The sequence below is a fragment of the Protomyctophum parallelum genome (assembly GCF_964188405.1).
Source record: "Protomyctophum parallelum genome assembly, chromosome: 8".
In the NCBI taxonomy this organism is placed as follows: domain Eukaryota; kingdom Metazoa; phylum Chordata; class Actinopteri; order Myctophiformes; family Myctophidae; genus Protomyctophum; species Protomyctophum parallelum.
In genome coordinates, this window is record NC_139703.1 from 49621478 (window position 1) to 49641467 (window position 19990).

Here is a 19990-nt window from a genome sequence, read left to right on the forward strand (position 1 = left end):
GTCAGCGGCTACAAAACACACCTTCTTATTTACCTTTTTTACTGTAATGTCGCCTGTCCATCTTTGGAGATACCAGACCCAGGTCTGTGTCTTTCTGACACTGCAGTATGTTGGGTATCATTTCAGGACAGATGTCACTGTAGCTCCTGTTGTTGGCCTTATGGAGAAGCGGATTTCCTTTGACTATCTCCGACACGGTGGACAGAGACCTGAGTTTGGCTTTGTGTTTCCCCGAAGGTTTAATCGCCTCCAACATCTGGTGTGCTTTAATGCTTCTATCACAGGCCTCCAAGACGGGCTGAGGAGCACCTGGCAGTAGATGCCCCTTAGAGTTATGTACTACTTGGTGGGAAATTGGATTTCTCTTTGCTTCCTGGCTATAGTCACCCCCAGGGGGTAATATATGAGCAACGGGCAATTCCGTTGCATTTCCTGATTCTAAACTACTGGGTGGTTGTTTGAGGGGTGGCACAAAATGTGGCATTGTTGTTTCACAGCATAGTCCATTTTCATGTGGCTCATGGTTTATGGTTGCTTCAATACAGTGGTTATAAGACATGTCTTGCTCATCCGTGTGAACTGCATCTGTGTTCTGGGATCCAGACTCCAGCTCTTCGCAAAGCCCAACCTCATCCAGGCCAGTCAAATGATCAACACTTCCCTTCTCAAAAGGCACTGGGTTCCGTAAAGCTGCCATGTAAGAATCTCTATATCTACATTTCAACTCTAGGTCAGTAGGTTCATGCCCTAGCTTTCTCTGACTGCAGGGCGTGCAGGGCTCCTCTGAACATTTTAGGGTACGTGCACAGGGGGCACTGTTGCCTATAGGTATAGGTGGAGGTGGCCTGACTGGTTTGAACAAAAGAGGTGCAGTAGGATTTGGAGTGCTGTCGAGTTTTGACAAAGCCTCCTTCTCCTTGGCAAAATCAACAAGGTCCACATAATCACCTTCTATCTCACGATAGTTCCGACTGTCCCAGGTATTGGGTGAAACCCATCCCACGGGCTTGGTTTGGGATGTGGAGAGTATTTTGGGGGCACGTTTGTCACGCTCCATTTTGATAAGCTTTGAGGAACTATCCCCAAGTCTCAAAGACACTGAGATTCTGTCCCTTGTCGGAAGAATCATGCTCTCCAAAGGGAGGGTGGAAGAGTTGAAATGGGAAGGTACCGAAAGGTGTTTCGACTCGAGAGGAGCTTCATGGGTGACAGAAGGAGTGGGCATGGCCTTGGGCTTATCTAAAAACTCTGGAATGGCTAACTTAACCCAGGGCAACTTTATTATTCCTTGGTCTGTGGAGAGCAAGCAACGTGAGAGCCGGGTCCCATGGCGTCCTTCATTGATTTCCTGCAGCCAGTCTTCAGTGAAGATGCAAGGGTAGGACGTCTCGGGGATCGGCGTCTCCTCCACTTCACGACACCCCTCTTCCAGAAGACTTTTAAGGACAATGCGTGCTGCTTGGTCCCCAAACGGTTCCACCTGTAGGTAGAAGTCCCCTGGACGCAGTAGCAGAGGGTTGAGCGGAGCTAGCTGGATGACAGTTTTGTCATGAAGACACAGCGGCCATCCCTCACAGCGGAAAAGTACATCAGAGTATGTCGCCTGAGTAGAGATACAAAAGAGCATGGTTTCATGGGGTGTTTTAAATGTAGTTGCTCCTGAACCCCATTCCTTATTGTCAATGATATAGAATAGATCAAATTCAGCTGAGATGGCCACTATAAAAAATGACATGGAAAAAAGTTAACTGCATTGAAGACTGTATAAAATGTAAAATGTTTTCATGTTTTAGTAGTAAATGTAATTGGCTACTAAAACATGAAACCATTTATATTAGAGGAGGCCCAATTTTGTATCCCATTGGGATTGACCTGTTGTATCAGTTGTTAGCATTAACCCCATGCACCTGTGTCTACGGCCGTTGTATCAGTTGTTAGCATTAACCCCATGCACCTGTGTCTACGGCCGTTGTATCAGTTGTTAGCATTAACCCTATGCACCTGTGTCTACTGCCGTTGTATCAGTTGTTAGCATTAACCCTATGCACCTGTGTCTACTGCTTGTGGGACAAGCACAAGACAAGCACACACTGAACGGCATGCGCATCTTGCCCAAAACATCCATGTGGCAATTAAAAAGTCAACTTTAGAATGCTGTCCTTGTTTATTTAGTTTTAAAATGGGCACTTAACATCTCTCTTGACTGAATTTGATGATAGATGGAGGAGACATAGGCTCACATTTAACCCCATTATATATTAATGAATAACGTTACGTACAGTAGTTGAAGCCTGGATTTAGACACAATAGTGTCCTTAAAAACACTGTTGAAATAAATCCCTTGAGCTTGAGCTGTAGTGAATAGCAAGCTTAAACTGTGTTATCTTACGTGCATATCTGGGCATAGAGCCACTGTAAATAATTGGAATCCATGCAATACAAACATCTTAACGTGGAACAGTCAAGTAATAAAAGTAAACACTAAACTGCACTGTTAGTTAATTACATCTGATAGTCTCCAAAGCCCTCTTCATATATATTGTAACATACTATCTATGAACTGATTTAATAGGAGTTACAATGCCAGAGTGTTCATATGAAGTGTGAATTTGTGTCAATTTGTACATACAGTAAGTACACTTGCATATACTCACACATGCCGCCTGTTGCACACTCTCCAGGAGATGTTTGGACGGAATGAGGAAGTCCAACAGACAGTGCAATGCGTCGCCGTGGTAACGCTCCTCGATGGTACGGAACAGCTGGCACAGGACGACGGATGCCGTGGCCTCAAAGGGCGGGAACAGAGCCGACAGGGCGCTCTGGATGGAGGAGTCCAGAGATTCTGGGTTCTGGAGAACACAAAGGTATAGGAGATCAGAACAGAGCCGACAGGGCGCTCTGGATGGAGGAGTCCAGAGATTCTGGGTTCTGGAGAACACAAAGGTATAGGAGATCAGAGTTCATATGTGACCTTGATGATGGGGCGAGTGTCTGACTGAAAACAAAAAGAAGTAGGAGGAGATACGTTTACTGGCAGCCAAGTGCCAGCAGCTCTGTCTGTCTTGCAAGCGTGCAATTTTCAATTTTCATTCCAAGTTCCAACCCACAGGAAACGATCCTCCCTGTAAACTAATACAAGCAGAAACAAAAACAAATGAACACATGACCCAGATGCAGATTTATGACAAAGGAGTTACCTAGAAACATGAGTTAAAGTGTAACCCAATATGACCCAAGTCTTTTGTGCCAGTAATCTGGCCCCTTAGCCACATTAACCCTGGCATCCCTATTTTGGGCATGTCATTATAGGTGAAAACAACAAAAAAGGGGGAAAGCCTAGGCAAAATAGTATGCTTAATTTTTACACACTGTACGCCAGTGTAACACAGATTTTTTTATATATATAATCTTGCAAGTGGTTAAACATCCCCAATATGCTTTCCATACAGTCATCTGTAATTGACATTTGACATTTGAACAATCAAAAAATGTTGGCATGATATTTTAATGTCATGGCTTGTCCTCCACATTCAAGTATACAATTAACATCTCTTAACATGAAGCAGATGGTTGTCAGAGCAGATGTGATAGCCATAAACTAACACTTTATTTGAAAAGGTACCTGATGTGAACTACAGATGCATGCTAGACGGAGCGCACACACTGTGTGCACCGCACCGTCTTTGAGTTCAAGGAATTTCATGCTTATGCACCCCCGAACTGGAAAATGAATGTAGTACTCGACAACTGCATTAATTTCACGTTTTGAAGTAGTCAAGTCAGTCCTAGCTGATGTCACACTTCCATCTCTTCTTAATTTATTATTATACTTTGTGGGGGTTAACAGTATACAGTCTTATCGTGACTTGGTTGTGATGTCAAGAATCTTGTGTAAAAACAAAAAGTTTTGCAATCCTAAATACATAAATCTATAATCTCCAATTTCTATTAACAACAAATTCACTTTCTGTATCAGTGCAGTCAATTCGTATCCTAAGACATTTCATAGTACAGTAGTCTGCGTGTGTGCGGCCTTTTCTCATTTTTACCCATAGTACAGTAGTCTGCCTAGAATGCATGCATGATATACTATGTGAAATGGACTGTATGTGCTATATGTCTGCCGTGGAAGGTCGACACTTTCAAAGGCTGGTGTCTATTTAGACCTTTGATTAGTGCTGACAGCACAGCTTTGACCAAAGAACGTCCACATGACCAAGGAACATCCAACAATGTAAAACCACACGACAGATATATATTTTCTTTGGCCTCTTATGTAGCTGTAGTACTAAGGAATGCCTTTAAGCAATGCCAGCTTTACTTTCTGCAAACAAAAGAAAGTGAAATAGTTTTCAGTATGAGCATAAATATGCTCATGGGATGTTCATGGGATTTTGGGATCAGCTGGGTTTTATTCGACAGTTCAGTACCTACTCATGTGTTTTGTTTAGTTCTGTCTTGGGGGGGGGGGGGGGGGGGGGGGGGGGTTAGTTGATTCGAGAGGACTCACTGAATTTAAGCAGCTAAGAGGACGAAAATAAACTAACAATAACAAATATATATATATATATATATATATATATATATATATATATATATATATATATATATATATATATATATAACTCGAAATCGAACTGCACTCAGCCATTTCCACCTGTAGAAATGTGATCACTAGAACACACACAGTCTTACTCTTAGCCTAGATACAAGCAATATATCAGCAATCCACCCAACGAGTGTTGGCTTTGTTTCATCTTCTCAACATGAGCAGGCAGAGCAGCACATGGAGAAGAAAAGGGGATTTCTTTTTGCCATTTTCAGAAGATCAAGGTGGCATTTGATTGGGCCTCATCACAAGCCCTTTATAGCAGTATGTTGGTATGATTTAATCTGTCTTGCCTGCGTATGTGAACACTTGTTTCATGTTGGGCCAAGTTCCACCTCATTTAAGCTGGTATACTTCAAGTGGGCAAGGGTCAGGTTCTGATCTTACTCAAACAGACAAGATCCAACAAAGAAACGTCTGGTCCAGCTCATGAGTCTCAAAGTGAAGCTGTGTAAAAGGACACTGTTTCTCTGTTAAGAGTCATGCTTGGTGCTAATGTTTACTGCATGGACATGCCTGCATCACATAACCATGCTCATAAGAATTAGGCTGTTGAACCAAGCCCTGGCCATAGGCTACCAGAGCCAGCTGTGCCGAACGGTTGTGTCCAAACAAAACACACGGAAGCAATTGAGAGGGAAAGATTGAAGCCATATCCTTTGGGTCGTTTTCAAAGGTGAGCGAGCACAACTGCAGAAGACATAAAGAAATGTGGTTTGTGAAGTGGTAAGGATGAAACGCAGGTTCAAGTTTAATCACACTTCACAGTTCTTACACATTACAGTGATCAAGCCATGACACATATCATCTTTTTATGAGAGAGAATGGCTTGTACTGTATATTTTTGTTTTTTTGAGGGGCGCTATTTACAGCTTTTGTCCCCACAAAATGTCCGCAACACAAACATTAAATGCCATTAACAATGAAGGGAAAATTTACGTCATCTTGTCCCCACCCGTCTCATATTTGCCATCAACAATGAAAGGAGAAATTAGGTCAAATGTCTGCTCGCACAGAATACAAAACGCAGATGCTGGCATTCAAAGCAACCAAAGGTTGCAAGTATGATCGAACCCTAAACCCTCCCGCACACTTCAGGGAAGCTGGAAGTACCTTCACTAAAAACGCCGGGACAACGCTCCACACGTCCCAGACTCTTCTCCCTTCTGGCTCCAAAACCATGGAATGCACTTCCCATTACAATCAGAACTGCAGCCTCACTCCCAATCCCAACCCTAGCCTCTTAGATAGAACTTTATGTAGACTTAGATAGCATTCTATACAGACTTATACAGACTTGCATTTTATGTAGTCATAGCACTTTATAGTGTATATGTATAGTATAGTATGTATAGTTTCACTTTCATTATATAGATATTCCACTGTTACGCTCTTAGCTTACGCATGTTTCATGATAACTACTTTTTATGTATGTGATGTATTGCCATGCTTTTTCTTTTTGATTATTGTGTTTCCGGTTGTTTTTAGGATTGATTTTAAAATTCTTTTACTTGTCTATAAAGCTCTCAATGGTCTCGCACCTCCGTACCTCCATGACTGCCTATCTAGATATGTCCCTAACCGCCGCCTCAGGTCCTCCAATGCTGGCCTACTTGAAGTGCCTAAAAGAATGTGCACAAAAAAATATGGTGAGGCAGCTTTTTGCTTCTACGGCCCAACAGCCTGGAATAAACTTCCATTCGAGCTCAGACATGCACCCTCTGTAGACATTTTTAAATCTCAACTCAAGACTCACCTCTTCACTCTTGCTTTTAGTTGAGTTTTACTATGCACGTTCCTGCCCTGACTGATTTGCTGCATGTGGTGTTTTTATTTGTTTTTATTTATTTTATGTTCTTATATTAAATTTTGTTCTTTGCCATTGTTCTATCATTTTAACTACTTGTGTTTTATTGTCTCCACCAGCCGAAGGCATGGGGAGAGTATGTTTTGCACTCCGTCCGTCCGTCCGTGTGTCCGTGTGTCCGTCCGTGACCAGCTAATCTCAGCCACCGTTAACCCGGTCGATGCCAAATTTTGCACACACACTCCCTGGATGCCAACCATGAACCTCTGCCCCAAACTTTCCAGAACGGCCTGTTATAGCGCCACCAGGAGGCCGCTTTGTGCAAAACAGGTTTTTGCACAGCACACCTACAGATTTTGTCCAAACATCACGCAAATTGGTACACAGTCTCTCTAGAGCCATTCAACCAAACCGGTCTTTCATATTTCTCACACTCCATCCTGATTGGTTAAGATTGGCTTCCAAAGTTCACAGGAGTGCTCAGTTTCAAACAAAATGCTGCAAATCATGAACACATCGCGTGATTTCCGTGAAATTGTGCACCCACATTCCCACTAGGCCGAGGACAAAATGCCACATGAACAATTTCAACTCAGCCTCAAGGTGGCGCTATAACTGGCCAAAAAGTGTTTTTACCTCTAACTGCACGGATCTGTGGATAACCTGGTGGAGACCTGTGCCCAGAAGGGCACTTTTTCTAGTTGTATTATATTGTTGTGTCCTCTGTGTGAAGCACTTTGAGCTGCATTTTATGTATGAAAGGTGCTATACAAATAAAGTTTATTATTATTATTATTATTATTAAATCACTCTGGATTAAGAGCGTCTGCTAAATGCCTAAATTGTATCATCAGGGATGGAGCACGTGATATCACGTGACACATGACATCATCATCAGGGATGGAGGCCCTAAAATTAAGATCTCATACCCCCATGCCAAAGCTCCAGCACTCGCCCAGCAGTCTACTGTCAACGAGGCGGATGTGTGCACGCGACCATGCCCTTTAGGGCGAGGTCGCTTCTCGCCCTCAGGCGTCTTACTGGTAATTAATAATAATAATAATAATACATTTTATTTATATGGCGCCTTTCAGGTCACTCAAGGTCGCCTAACAAAACAGAAAAGAAATACAATACAATAAAACAAGTTAAAAATACACACAAAGGCCTGCAGCAGAATTTTACTCAAGGTGGGAGTAAGCTTGTCTGAATAGGTGAGTTTTGAGGTTGGATTTGAAGGTGGGGAGTGAGTCCATGTTTCGAATGTCGGGGGGAAGGCTGTTCCAGAGGCGAGGGGCAGAGCGGCTGAAAGCTCTACCCCCCATGGTGGACAAACGAGCTGGGGGAACAGTGAGGTTGGTGGAGGAGGCAGACCTGAGTGACCGGGTGGGAGTGTTGATATGGATGAGATCAGACAGGTATGGGGGGGAGAGGTTATGGATGGCATTGAATGTGTTGAGGAGGATCTTGTAATCTATGCGGTATTTGATGGGTAGCCAAATTAGCTGCGTGCATAGGGCTGTCCCTGGCTGGGACCCTGGCTGGGTCCCTGGCTGGGTCTGTCCGAGCACGAAAATAGAGTTTGGTTTGTTTTCACAACCAAGTGTCACTGTTGCGCAGCCTAACACACACACATATTAACTGTATATGATGATTTCAGGTGTGACAGTATGTAAGTACAGTGACAGTACAGTACAGTACAGTAGAGCGACCCCCTGGCGACCCCCACACGGTAACTCTGTCATTTCTCAACCGTTTCGGACACGGGGCGACTCGCCCCGTGTCCGAAACGGAACCGAAGCGGAACCGGGCCGGCATACTTGGCGCGTTCCTGTGGGTCTGGAAGTTCCGGGGACCCCCGGGGACCCCCGGGGAACGCCACACAGAGTTGCACCACTTATACTTCACACGGGTGTGATTTCTATTCCTCATTTAGCTAACCGTTCTCACCAAGACCACAGACTGGCCCCCCAGTGTAAACATACTCACCATCGTCATTTCAAAGACCTCACACTGGCCAGCATTGGGACTATTCTATGCTGACCTCTATTTTGCTAAACGTAATGTGACTGCCTGGATTAAGAATTAGGTTCATCTGTAAAAACTAAAACTAAACTGCCTCCCCCTGGCCAGCTGGGGCGCCTGATGGAGGGGAAAGGAACTGGTTGGAATAACATGTTCCTTCCACGCACTACGTCCAATCGGGGAAACCCCTGTCAGGTGAAAAGAAGCGGCTTGGATGCTCATGCATTGAAAGAAGCATGCCATGAGGTCAGTCCGTTGCCCTCCCCAGGTTGGTTGATCGGAAGTGTAACACAGTAGATAATTGACACAGGGTGAAAAAATGGGTTACAAAGATCATGGGATAAAAAAAAAATGCAGAAAGTCATGAACTGTCTAGAACCAAAAGTCAGCTGTTTTAATGATGAAAGAAAAGGAAAAAATCTCTCTCTCTCTCTATATAAATATATATATATATATATATATATATATATAGAGAGAGATAGATAGATAGATATAGATTTTTTTATTTTATTTTTTCTGTGAGACTAGTCTCTAGAATCATTAGCAGTGTTGTGTGGGATGTAAATATTTGCATGCCATGATGCCAGTGTCAATATTTGAATAATGAGTCTTAGTCTTTGTATCTCTTGGAAACATTACATGGCCTCAGCAGAAAAGAATGCATCCTTTTTCTGATTGTGCACATCTGTCACAATAGATTATGGCCTGGAGAACAAAATACCTTTGAGGCTGGTCCTTGCATAATAGTAATGCATGACAGCTGTTAAGACTTTTATTCAACTTCTACTGTATGCCTCAAAGCTAACAGTGGCCTCACAGCCTTTTCCCAGTATGCAAGTGATATTTTAATTCATGATATGCTACACAGACATAACATCTCATTTTATTAACAATTTTTCTGTGCAAACCCTTGTCCCACATGAAGATAGGAAACTAACCCAGCCGGCTTTGCAATCAATCAGCCATAGCAAATCAGTCGTAAACTATATAAAGTGCCCCTCGGGGCACAGGTCTCCACCAGGGCAGGTCAGGTTGTGGCCTCCTGGTGGCGCTATAATAGGCCAATGTGAAAAGGGTGGCATTTATTCTTACCGCCTTGGATGGCAATTGGATTATAGGCATTTTGTTCCAAAAATGTGTTTTGCAAAAATCCACCTGTCGGCGCTATAACAGGCCGTTGTGGAAGATTTGGCGCAGAGGTTGGCATCGTTGGCAATTGGCATCCTTGCAGGGAGTGCGTGTGCACAATTTGGCACCGAACGGGTTAAATTCTCTTGCAATATATTTAGGAAAGACCTTAAATCATGGCTCCATCTTCACACTAACTGGTCATAGTTAGTTTCCAACCCCGGATACCCCATCTCCCATGCTCTGGATTCTTCTCTCAGGGTACCTCTTGTCCTTTGTGTACTGTATAGCTCCAGCCTTATATAAAATGATTATTTTTTGTGTCATGGTTGTTTTGTTTGTACAGTATGTTTGTGTATAGTCTATAGATGATAAATTGACCAAAATTGTTTTTGAAAGTGAAATATCCCTAGTTTCATTGGCTTAGCAGTTAGCACCCCCGCCAATGTGCGTGTGCTGTAAATAGGTATGTTTTGAAAACTATGTTACAAGACATCAACTCTGTTTGTTGCATTTATCATGGGAGCATGAATGTGTTCCTAACATTTCCTAAAGGGGACTCCTTGCTCAGAGACATTTGTTCAACCTCATTAATACACAGAGCCTAGACTAATTAAAAAAAAGAAAAAAACTATCTACAGATTAAAGCTATAATGAAGACAATTATAAATAGCTGCCATATATTCCATTGATGTCTACCTACCCGATAGATAGAGAATATATGGCTTTGCCTCTGCCTGCTATTGTCCAGTCTACCATGTGCTTTAATTCTGTTCAACAAGCACTGGACTCTTGAAGAACCTCATTCTTTGACAAAGGTCATTGTCTGACATGGCTTGACTTGCTGGAGTGGATTAGACAGAGGCTGTTATACTTATAAAGGTCCTATACCACAGAGGCCCTCAGGTGATGTGCTATAGCGAGAAATATAATTACACATATTAAAGACATTGCCTCAGGCTTTGGTCAAAGAAAGTCCTGGTCGGGATTTCAGCTGCAGTATAAACAAGGTGCTGAGACGTCATTGAACTCAGACTTCCTGTAAGAATTATCTTACAGGAGGTATTTAACCAGGTCAGGAGTGACCTAGGCCAGTAGGCCTGTTGTTGACTCATCAGTAGGCTACAAACTTTTAGACACCACCGACCCAATCATAACAACATAACATAACAGCAAATTGTTTAGTCTCTGAGTTGGGCATGAGGTCATGGTGGGACATTAGACAATCATACAGTTCTCCTCCCAAAACAAGCAGTGACTAATACACACAAATTATCCAATCAGAGAACAGTTAAATACAGTTTCAGGAGAAGAGTTGGACACAGATTGGTTGGATGGATAAGAATACTTTCCCCACGGGTATCAGGTGTTAGAGCTAGATAATCTTACTTGCAATTCTTTCAAGGTTTCTTTTTAGCAGAGGCTTAACCAAAAGTCCAAAAGTTATGCATTTAGATCTTATATGATGATAATTATAAAAATGCATTTAACATGAAACCAGGTTTTCTGTGTTAAAATTAACTTACAACCCCCAACCCCCTTTCTTGACTTAGAGAACGGGTGTTGATTGGTACAGTACAGTATGGTGATACAACTCTTGTACAACTCTGACCAGAGCTTTCTTTGGTTGAAAGTATTTAAGATGGCTTTTAGTCTAAGCCATCTTAAATACTTTCAACATTGACTGCCCAATAAATAAATAAAACCCAGAGGACGGGACGAACCCAACACCCATCTAAGTACTCCCCCCCTAACAACCGTAGTGTGCGAATTCTAGATGAATTGGCTGAGACTGTATTCCAGTGGGTTTTATAGTTCCAAAGAAAGCAGTCTACACTACTGAGGTGAAGAGGCCAATACTCTAGTCTAGTGTCTCAAGTTTTGGTGTTGTCTTTGTCCTCACACCTCATAAGGTTGTGGTGTTGTATTGCCTTTGCCCTCACACCTCATAAGGTTGCAGTAATAAAAGCATTTATCTGTGGGTAAGCTGAGATAGATTTAAAAATCAGGATTTAAAGATATTTGAAGCACTGCGGAATTCCACATTTAATTAGACACGTCACAAATGGAATGTCTGTGCCAACAAACAAAATGTGGAACACCCTACCAACAGTCATTAAGACATGTGAATCCCTTGACTCCTTCAAAACCGCTCTCAAAGGGCACCTACGGATGGCTGCAATTCTGTCAAATCTGAATCCCCCCCACCCCACCCCCCCCCCCCCCCTTTCCCCTCACTGTATATGTATCTTTTCCCTTTTTGCTTCCTATATGATGAATTCCTGTTCTGTTCTTTAGCTACATAGAAATGTCTATTTGTATGTCTCTAAATGTTTTGATGAATTGAACAATGTGGACCCTGTTGTAAACAAGTGTAATGCTTAATTGGGTCGTCCACTCACAGTTAACAGTCTTTTGTACTGTAAATTCTGCAAACTGTTAATAAATATTTCAATCAATCAATCAAAACAAGTAAATAACATGTAGGCCTATATTGTTTTCAAATCATAACGTCTTTAAATGTTTTGTTGTACTCAGGTTGAGGCCTCGTATAAGCCCTTTGGGATTCTTGCCTCCTCATAGCACTTTCTTTTTTGTATTCTACGTACCGGTATTTCATTTTTATATTGTTTTTATATTGTGCTAAATAAAAAATCAAATCAAACAGGATTCCAGGATCGTAACGCCAATAGGCTTGTATTTACAGGGTAACCAGAATCTGAGTATGACGGAATTAGTTAACCCATTCTGAACGGGAACCCATTTTGGTGTTAGCATCATGTCGTGCTTTAGCTATTTAAAAATAGCAGATCTACAAGCTCATATCGCGCCACTCTGTGGCGCGATATGAGCTTGTAGATCTGCTATTTTTGAAAAATCAAAGAACGACTGACATTTTTTAGAATCTGATCTCAGGTCAGAATGGGTTAATCAGACCAGTGTGTGTCCAGTGGAAACCTCGTATGAATCTGATCTCAGGTCAGAATTAGTTAAACACTGGAGGCCGTACTACAGACATTTGCCATACAGAAACGATGGCGGCTGGAGATGACAATAAGCTGGATAATTGGATCCTCCTGCTGTCATGTCGGTGGACATCAACTATATTGACTATTACTTCACCAGCAGTTCAAGGTAATTGAAAAGCTCTGGATTGATTCAAGTTCTCGTCACTCCTATTTTGGCCAAGGTTAGTACGCAGTGAATGTTTCAACTCGTGAACGTTTTTCAGAATGACCCTGGAAGCTCTCCCACCACTGCAATAAAATTGTCAGTGAAAATGCATCCATTGCTACTCTGAGGGTGTACAAATAAAAATGTAACCAAATGGACTCCTATAGGTCCATTTGGCTACAGAGTTAAATTAACACTGAGGTCTTTACTGTGTGCCATGCAGTTCCAAGGCTGTGGTTAAAAAAGGGAGATGGGCCACATTCTCACTGTGGAAAAACACAACATCATGTCCATTGCACCTGCTGCCAACCTAAAGTCACGCTGATGCCAGAATGCAAAGCAAGGTCTCTGCTGGGTTGCATGCATGCAAAACCTCAAAAATCTATCAACAAAAAAACAACAACAGCAACAACAACCTGTAGGGTTCACATCTAGTGAAACACCCAAGCAAACATGCAACAATTTGAAAACAGAAGGAAATAAACAGCCCGTGGAAAACCTCCAGCATTAGCTACACAACCACTTAACATGACAAAACACATTCTCTATGTTCTCATCTCCCTTTTTACTGAAGCATTTTCTAAAGTCAGAATGTACGAAAAAATACAAATACAAATACCAAGTTACAATACGTACAATACCCACATTATGAATTTGAACCGTCACAGTTAATAGGCAAATAGCCCATACAGTCCTAATAGTGGTGATAATATGTGGTGGTTGGATGGTAAGAGAGCCGGGGGTGTTTAAGGAATGTACAGAATGGCTCTGGCATTCACGGCTCTTCATTCTTGAGTCGGGACAGATTTTCTTGGAAGCCAAAAGCATTTCTAACACAATCACAGTGTGGGTTTGTGGACTAGTCTCCATGTGGCCTCAACATCTGTAGGATAACAGACGGACAACACTGTGCTGTCAAAAGAACGATGAAAAGAACAACGAGCCGCCCCCAGTTGTGTGAATCCTCCTCCTCTGTTGCTTACATTAGGTTGAGTTTTTTGGTTGGGTTTACAGTAAATTCAACCAAGGCCAAATTTAAACTACTGTTGTGGAAACTAAATGTGTGATGACCACAGTCCCCCTCTAAAAGAAGCCACAACATTGCACTTCTTAAAACTTTACTTATTGTAGGGGAAGTAAGTGACAATTGTTATAGTAAATCTCTAGAAAGAATTCACTAAGTCACAGAGAGCCTATAGCCACTCAGCCACTTCCCCTGAACACTTGGCAAATAGCTCTGCTTTCCAAACACTGCACAGGCTCGATCTCGTTTGACCCACTTTTGTGATGTAGATTATAAACATTGAAAATATGGTTTGAAGCTCCCATGACAACTCTGAAGTACATTGGCTCATGCACTCACTGCCTGAACAAAAATAGAAATCAGTACTCCGACACAGATGTCTGCAAACATAACACATTTTCATCCTGCACATCACATCATATTTTGCAATAGCGTTAACTTTTATTCTGTGTGTAGGACTGTGGCTCACATTCTACTCTAAGAGCAGCAGAGGGTTGCACTGGCTGGCTGCTAGGAGACCGTAGTATTACAGAGACATGTATGCTGACTTGTTACTAGCTGGACATGGATGTCATGATGACTCACGCGTGGCTGCTTACAGAGAGACACACTCAGTGCTGACCCCAGACAGAGGCCAGGCCAATATGTCTACTACAGTCACAGTGAGTGTATACTGTACTGTATAGCACTGATTTACAAATCTGACAGGAGAGTATAGGTGTGCACTATTGTAATCTGTTCTGTGGTGGTAGTCAGTACCTACAGACACAAATGCATGCCTCTGTACATGTAGACTAGAGTATACATGTATGCTCTGTAATTTTGGCTTCCAAAATGTTGGGAATGGTGAACTCAGTGCTCCCTGGTGAAGTAAATTATTTGTATTCTTTAATTCATTGCAAAACATAGCTTTCTTCTACATTTCTGCATTTCTTAGGTGCATGGAAGACAGACTCAGCTCAGTATAAACATGTTTTGGCAAGGCTCAGAGCGCTTCTGAATGCCAAGAGCAGCACTCGCTCCAGGGTTCAGCCATTTGCATTAACTTTGAATAAACTCGCTGCAAACGGATGCCGGCATTCACATTGCAAATAACATCTGCACTACTAGACCACCAAGTTTGCATTGACAGAAAAACTGGAGCTGTCCTGAGAAGAATGTATTTGACCTTGACTCTGACTGACTTTTCTATATTCCTGTCATACATTAACTCAAAAGATCAGCCAGGAAGGGTTCAGGACTTTTCATGCGTGTGTATCAGTAGTGACTGTTTACTGTAGATACATGTACAGTTCATACTCAGTACAGTAATCTAATAGCTCTGCCTGATAGGTTAATGACTTTGAGTTGAGGGGGGTGGTCAAGGAAGATAACATCAGGCATGCACTAAGGAAAAACAATGCAGCCATACAAAGAACGAACTCCTAGAGAGCATGGTTTGAGTTGTAACACCTGCTCAAACAACGGCAGTAGATGTTAACGGAAGGACAAAGTAGCCTACAGTAGTGGCCATGATAAGCTGCCAAGTCTAGACTTCTATAAACATCCTTCCTTCCTGCTTTCCTTGAAGCCATCATCACTTCTCTGGCACATTTGAATAGAATTTATGGGGTAAAGCCTAGATAGTTTTTCTGGGGGAAAAAGAAGAAGTATCAATAAAATACAATTGCAGTTAGAGAGAGAGAGAGAGAGAGAGAGAGAGAGAGAGAGAGAGAGATAGATAATAATAATGTCCAATCGCTGGAGACTGATGGTCAGTGATGGCCACATCATCAGCTCAAGTCCTCTACTTTTAATGACTGAAACGATTTGCTGAAGATGGTGAGGATAATGGCTATCAGCAAATATCCATAAAGTCCTAATTAGTGGTGATATGTGGAATAGAGAGCTGAGGGTGTTTAAGGAATGTACAGAATGACTGTGGCATTCACAGCTCTTTCATTCTTCAGCTTGGAAACATTTTCTTGGAAGCCAAAACCTTTTGTATCAGTGAGTGGGCTTGTATTGTAGACTATAGTCACCATGTGGCCTCAACATTTGTAGGATAACAAGACATACAGCTCCATGCTATCAGTGCAATGTTGGAAAATAGTATTAATTAGACATTTCAATTGTGAAAAAGAATGATGAGCCGCCCCACATATATGAATCCTCCACCTCTGCTGTGCATTAGGTTGTGGTTGTGTTTACTGTAAATTCAACCACGGAAAAGGTGAATGTTACAGTCCAGTTGCTTTTGACGGATTGACAATGTTGCCACATCATTCTCAGCTGGTGTCCACAATCTACTTTTATTTGTCATTTTACGCAACAATAAACTCAACCCAAAAAGTTCAAACACACCACATTATGCTTCCAAAATACCATCTTCAAAACTAACATTCTTTTCTTGTGGTTTAACTATGGTCATTAATTAAACTCTATTGTGACCAGGATTAGTCCCCTAGTCATAAAATACCCTGCGGATTTGGTGGTTGAACCTTTTTAAAACAACCCATTGAGTTGAAGAATCACATTATGTGCGGACGCAAAACCCCCTATAATATATACTGCAAAATACAACTCCTCTCAAGAATGTGTGTCATCCACCCCAATTATATCCTGCAAGTGCTGCAAGACAAAAGAATGTGCTGTCCCTGTATCTGTCTCTCATATGTGAGAAGCCTCATATGGTGAACTCATTTGAAGCAAGTCCCACCTACTGTGCTTAGGACAACGACAAACCTTTTGAGATTGCATTGACTGTCAGCTGTGCTGTACTGAAAATGTAGGGTTTCACAAACTCTCCGTAGTAAAGTTGTTCAGTATAGTGATGGTACACTCTTACTCCTGTACCCAAAAGCAAAGGAATATACAGTACACTAACATTGAATGCTATTTCCAAGGCTCTATCTGTGTTTTCTTTAAGTAGGCTACACTGTACAAGTGTACAATGTTGGGACCTATAAAGGGTCTACTTTGTACACACTTAACGATCAGGACTGTGCAGTGTAGGCTTACCAAACATTAATTACCAACACAACATCAGTCATGCACGAGGAGCCACAGCCTCACAACAAAGCCGCTTGTCCTCAACACCACATTCACCGCAGGACTCATTAAACATAAGGCAACGACAACAAGGTCAAATAAAGCTGATTACTCTACCATCTTAGCAGAAGTGTGTGTCCTCTAGCCAGTTGAAAGTTGGTTCATGTTTGGATCCTGAGTATCCTCTCTCCAGTCAACTTCACTGGTCACTATTATGGAAGCTAGAGTCCTGTCATGTTTAGAGTATCAACAACAGCCTTTAGTTTCATGCTATACAGTGTCTCCACATGTCAATGTCATACAGTTGACTTAGAGTGAAACAGTAAAGGTAGCTCCCATTCTTCCAAGATGTTCAACAAGTATGACTGACTGAGAAACAAGCAGCCCGAGAGTCACGCTGCCTGTTGATTCACTGCCGGCTCTGTTGCTCTGTGTGCTCTGAGTGTTTGGAATGGGGTTAAGACAGAGGGAAGGAGGGACAGAGAGAGAGAGAGAGAGAGAGAGAGAGAGAGAGAATGAGAGGGGGAGGAGAAGAAAAGCTTTCCCTTTCAGAGGAAATCCCCCTCTAGGCTTTTCATACTTTTCTTCTCACACTGGCACTCTCTCTCTCACTTTCACACACACACACACACACGCACGCATGCACGCGCAGTCGCGCGCGCGCGCACACACACACACACACACACACACACACACACACACACACACACACACACACACACACACACACACACACACACACACACACACACACACACACACACACACACACACACACACACACACACACACACACACAACTGTTACTTGAATTTGGCAGAACCTCTCTTAAACATCTGAATGCGTATGAACACTCATTTGAATATAGTCATCCCACCCACTTTGACAGTGACCCATATCTACAGCAGGGTGTGCGTGCAGCCGCGCACGCACCCACACCCAACACACACACCCAACACACACACACACACACACACACACACACACACACACACACACACACACACACACACACACACACACACACATGCACCCTCCTTTAGCCCTGCATCAGAGGGCTGCAGAAATCTAACCCCTCCTTTGTGGCCCCTTGTCTCTCTATTTTAATCACAGAGGGCTTTCAGGAGGGGAGTTAAGTCAGTCTTTCTCCTCTATATCTGTGTCCCCGATAGTCTTCCCCTGTCTGCCCTGGGCTTTCTCATTTCCGGTCTTCCGCCGCTCTCCTCTGACGGACTGCCCAGGGTTTTACTCACATCAAAGGGAAGAGACAGCAGAAGGAAGGGGGCTTCCCTGCAGAAGCTCCAGCCAGGCAGTGAAGAGAGAGAGCTGGCAGGCCTGCTTCCACAGCACTGCAGGAATGTACGGAGCTACACCCTCTGGTCTGGGGCTGTAGGGTCAGAACAGTGTGAAACCCAAGACCCTTCCAGAAAAGAACCTATAGCAGGACCCCTCCAACATTCCTTGAAGGAGGAGAGATTGACAGACCCCCATGTTTGTTTTTCTTTGCCCCGTGTCAAAATAAGTCAAATCAATGTGCCGGTTGAACTCGTTTTGACGCAGTAGTTCTCGGTTGGTCTCCCATATCTATTCGCATATGATGATTCCAAAATCCAGACCTCGCGTGATGTTGACGTTTGCATTTCAGAGCGAGAGATATAATCAAACTTGTTTATATGAAAATGGAGGCTGAAGAATATTCAACAGGTTGCAGATGCAGTAAGGATCGAGGGCTTATGACTTGTCTCTCTGTGGTTTCAGCAGTCACTCAAACATTCCACACATGTTTTTCTTCAGACAGAGAAAAAAACATGCTAATCTGTCTTTCGCACCAAACCACAAAATATGTAGGTTAGCTTTTTGAAATGTGGAACACCTACCTATCTTTTTCACACGCTCACAACATCTGTTTCTTTCTTTCTTTCTTTCTTTCTTTCTTTCTTCCTTCCTTCCTACTCTCTGGCTTGGCAGAGGGCTAGACCCTGCTTGCATGCGGTTTTGGCAGATGTGTCTAGATGTGTCCTAACAGAGTGTGAGAGACAGATGTTTGTGGATAGACAGCAGGTACTCCTACTCTCTCTGCTCCTCGATCCTCTGTCCTTCACCACTACTAATAAAGCAATGATTCACCAAGGCATGTGAATCTTTGTGTTATAATCTACTTGTTATTGTTAACGACAAATGTTCTCAGAAGGAGAGAAAACATTGAGCAGTGAGATATTAAATCTCACTGCTCAATGTTTTCTCTGTTACTGTATTGTGTATAGTGAGGAAAACGCAACATCAAAATTAGCATATTAATGTTTGTTGCCAGGTATATGATGGGTTTTTTTCCCATCATAAATGCAAGGACTGTATTAAATTAATAACTATATAATAGGATCGATAGCTTGAGAGCTAGAGCTAGAGAGAGCTCCGGAGCACCGGAACTGAATAAATACTTTAGAAAGTAATCTAAGTACCATAAATACTCTTTACCAGAATAGAAGCAGAGGGCTTGTAACTTTACAGAAATGGATGTACAAACCTTTTAGGCTATAATGAGTAAAAGTCAGAGTATAACAGAGTTAACCAATATACCTTGAATGAATGAATTGACGGACACAAGAAGAGAACTCAGACAAGCAGAACTTAGAGGGAGGTTCAATCAGATATATTCACCATTGTTTCGGGAGAGAAGAAGACATGCCATCCGGACAGCGTTTCACAACGATCTCTGACCATGTTCAATTGAACATGGTTGATATAGCATACCGTAATCAATACACCGGAAAATGTGTTGAACAACAAGGTTAAAAAACATATTTGTTTACAAATGGACAGATAATGCAAGACGTCACGAATATTGCACACAGGAACTATCTCACGGGGCAGAGATAGTCCGGACCTGCAATATCAGTTAGTGGAACCGGGGGACAGGGCATCACGTCATTGAGTGCAGTTTACCAGTCTGTTAGAGCGAATACTAACTTTCAAGGGCAAAAACACAGAGGCTGGGTGTTATGGCCAACGGAAACAAAACAGTTCTTAACGCTGGCTAGGGGAGAAGTCTTACTATCGAAACTCAGAACCATACTATTTTAACGTCAGTGGGACAGCGTGATATCAAAAGACAGTCACAGGGCAATTAATAATCCATGATTCTGCAATACCATAGGGAACACCGGGTCATAGATCACATAAGAACCGTCAT

General features: G+C 42.5%; 2 protein-coding genes across 3 annotated transcripts in view; one reads left to right on the forward strand and one right to left on the reverse strand.

Moving 5' to 3' along the window:
* Positions 1 to 17234, reverse strand: part of quob (quattro b) — a 46752-nt gene extending 29518 nt beyond the window's left edge. For both annotated transcript variants that reach the window (XM_083770875.1, XM_083770874.1), the window contains exons 1-3: positions 16918 to 17234; positions 2655 to 2852; positions 34 to 1603 (exon numbers count right to left, since the gene is read on the reverse strand). In XM_083770875.1, coding sequence (XP_083627001.1) covers positions 34 to 1603; positions 2655 to 2852; positions 16918 to 16920 — 1771 coding nt within the window. In that variant the 5' untranslated portion in view covers positions 16921 to 17234. The remainder of the gene's footprint in view (positions 1 to 33; positions 1604 to 2654; positions 2853 to 16917) is intronic.
* Positions 1 to 19990, forward strand: part of LOC310863866 (keratin, type II cytoskeletal 8-like) — a 442956-nt gene that overhangs the window by 200652 nt on the left and 222314 nt on the right. The gene's annotated exons all lie outside the window — the stretch shown is intronic.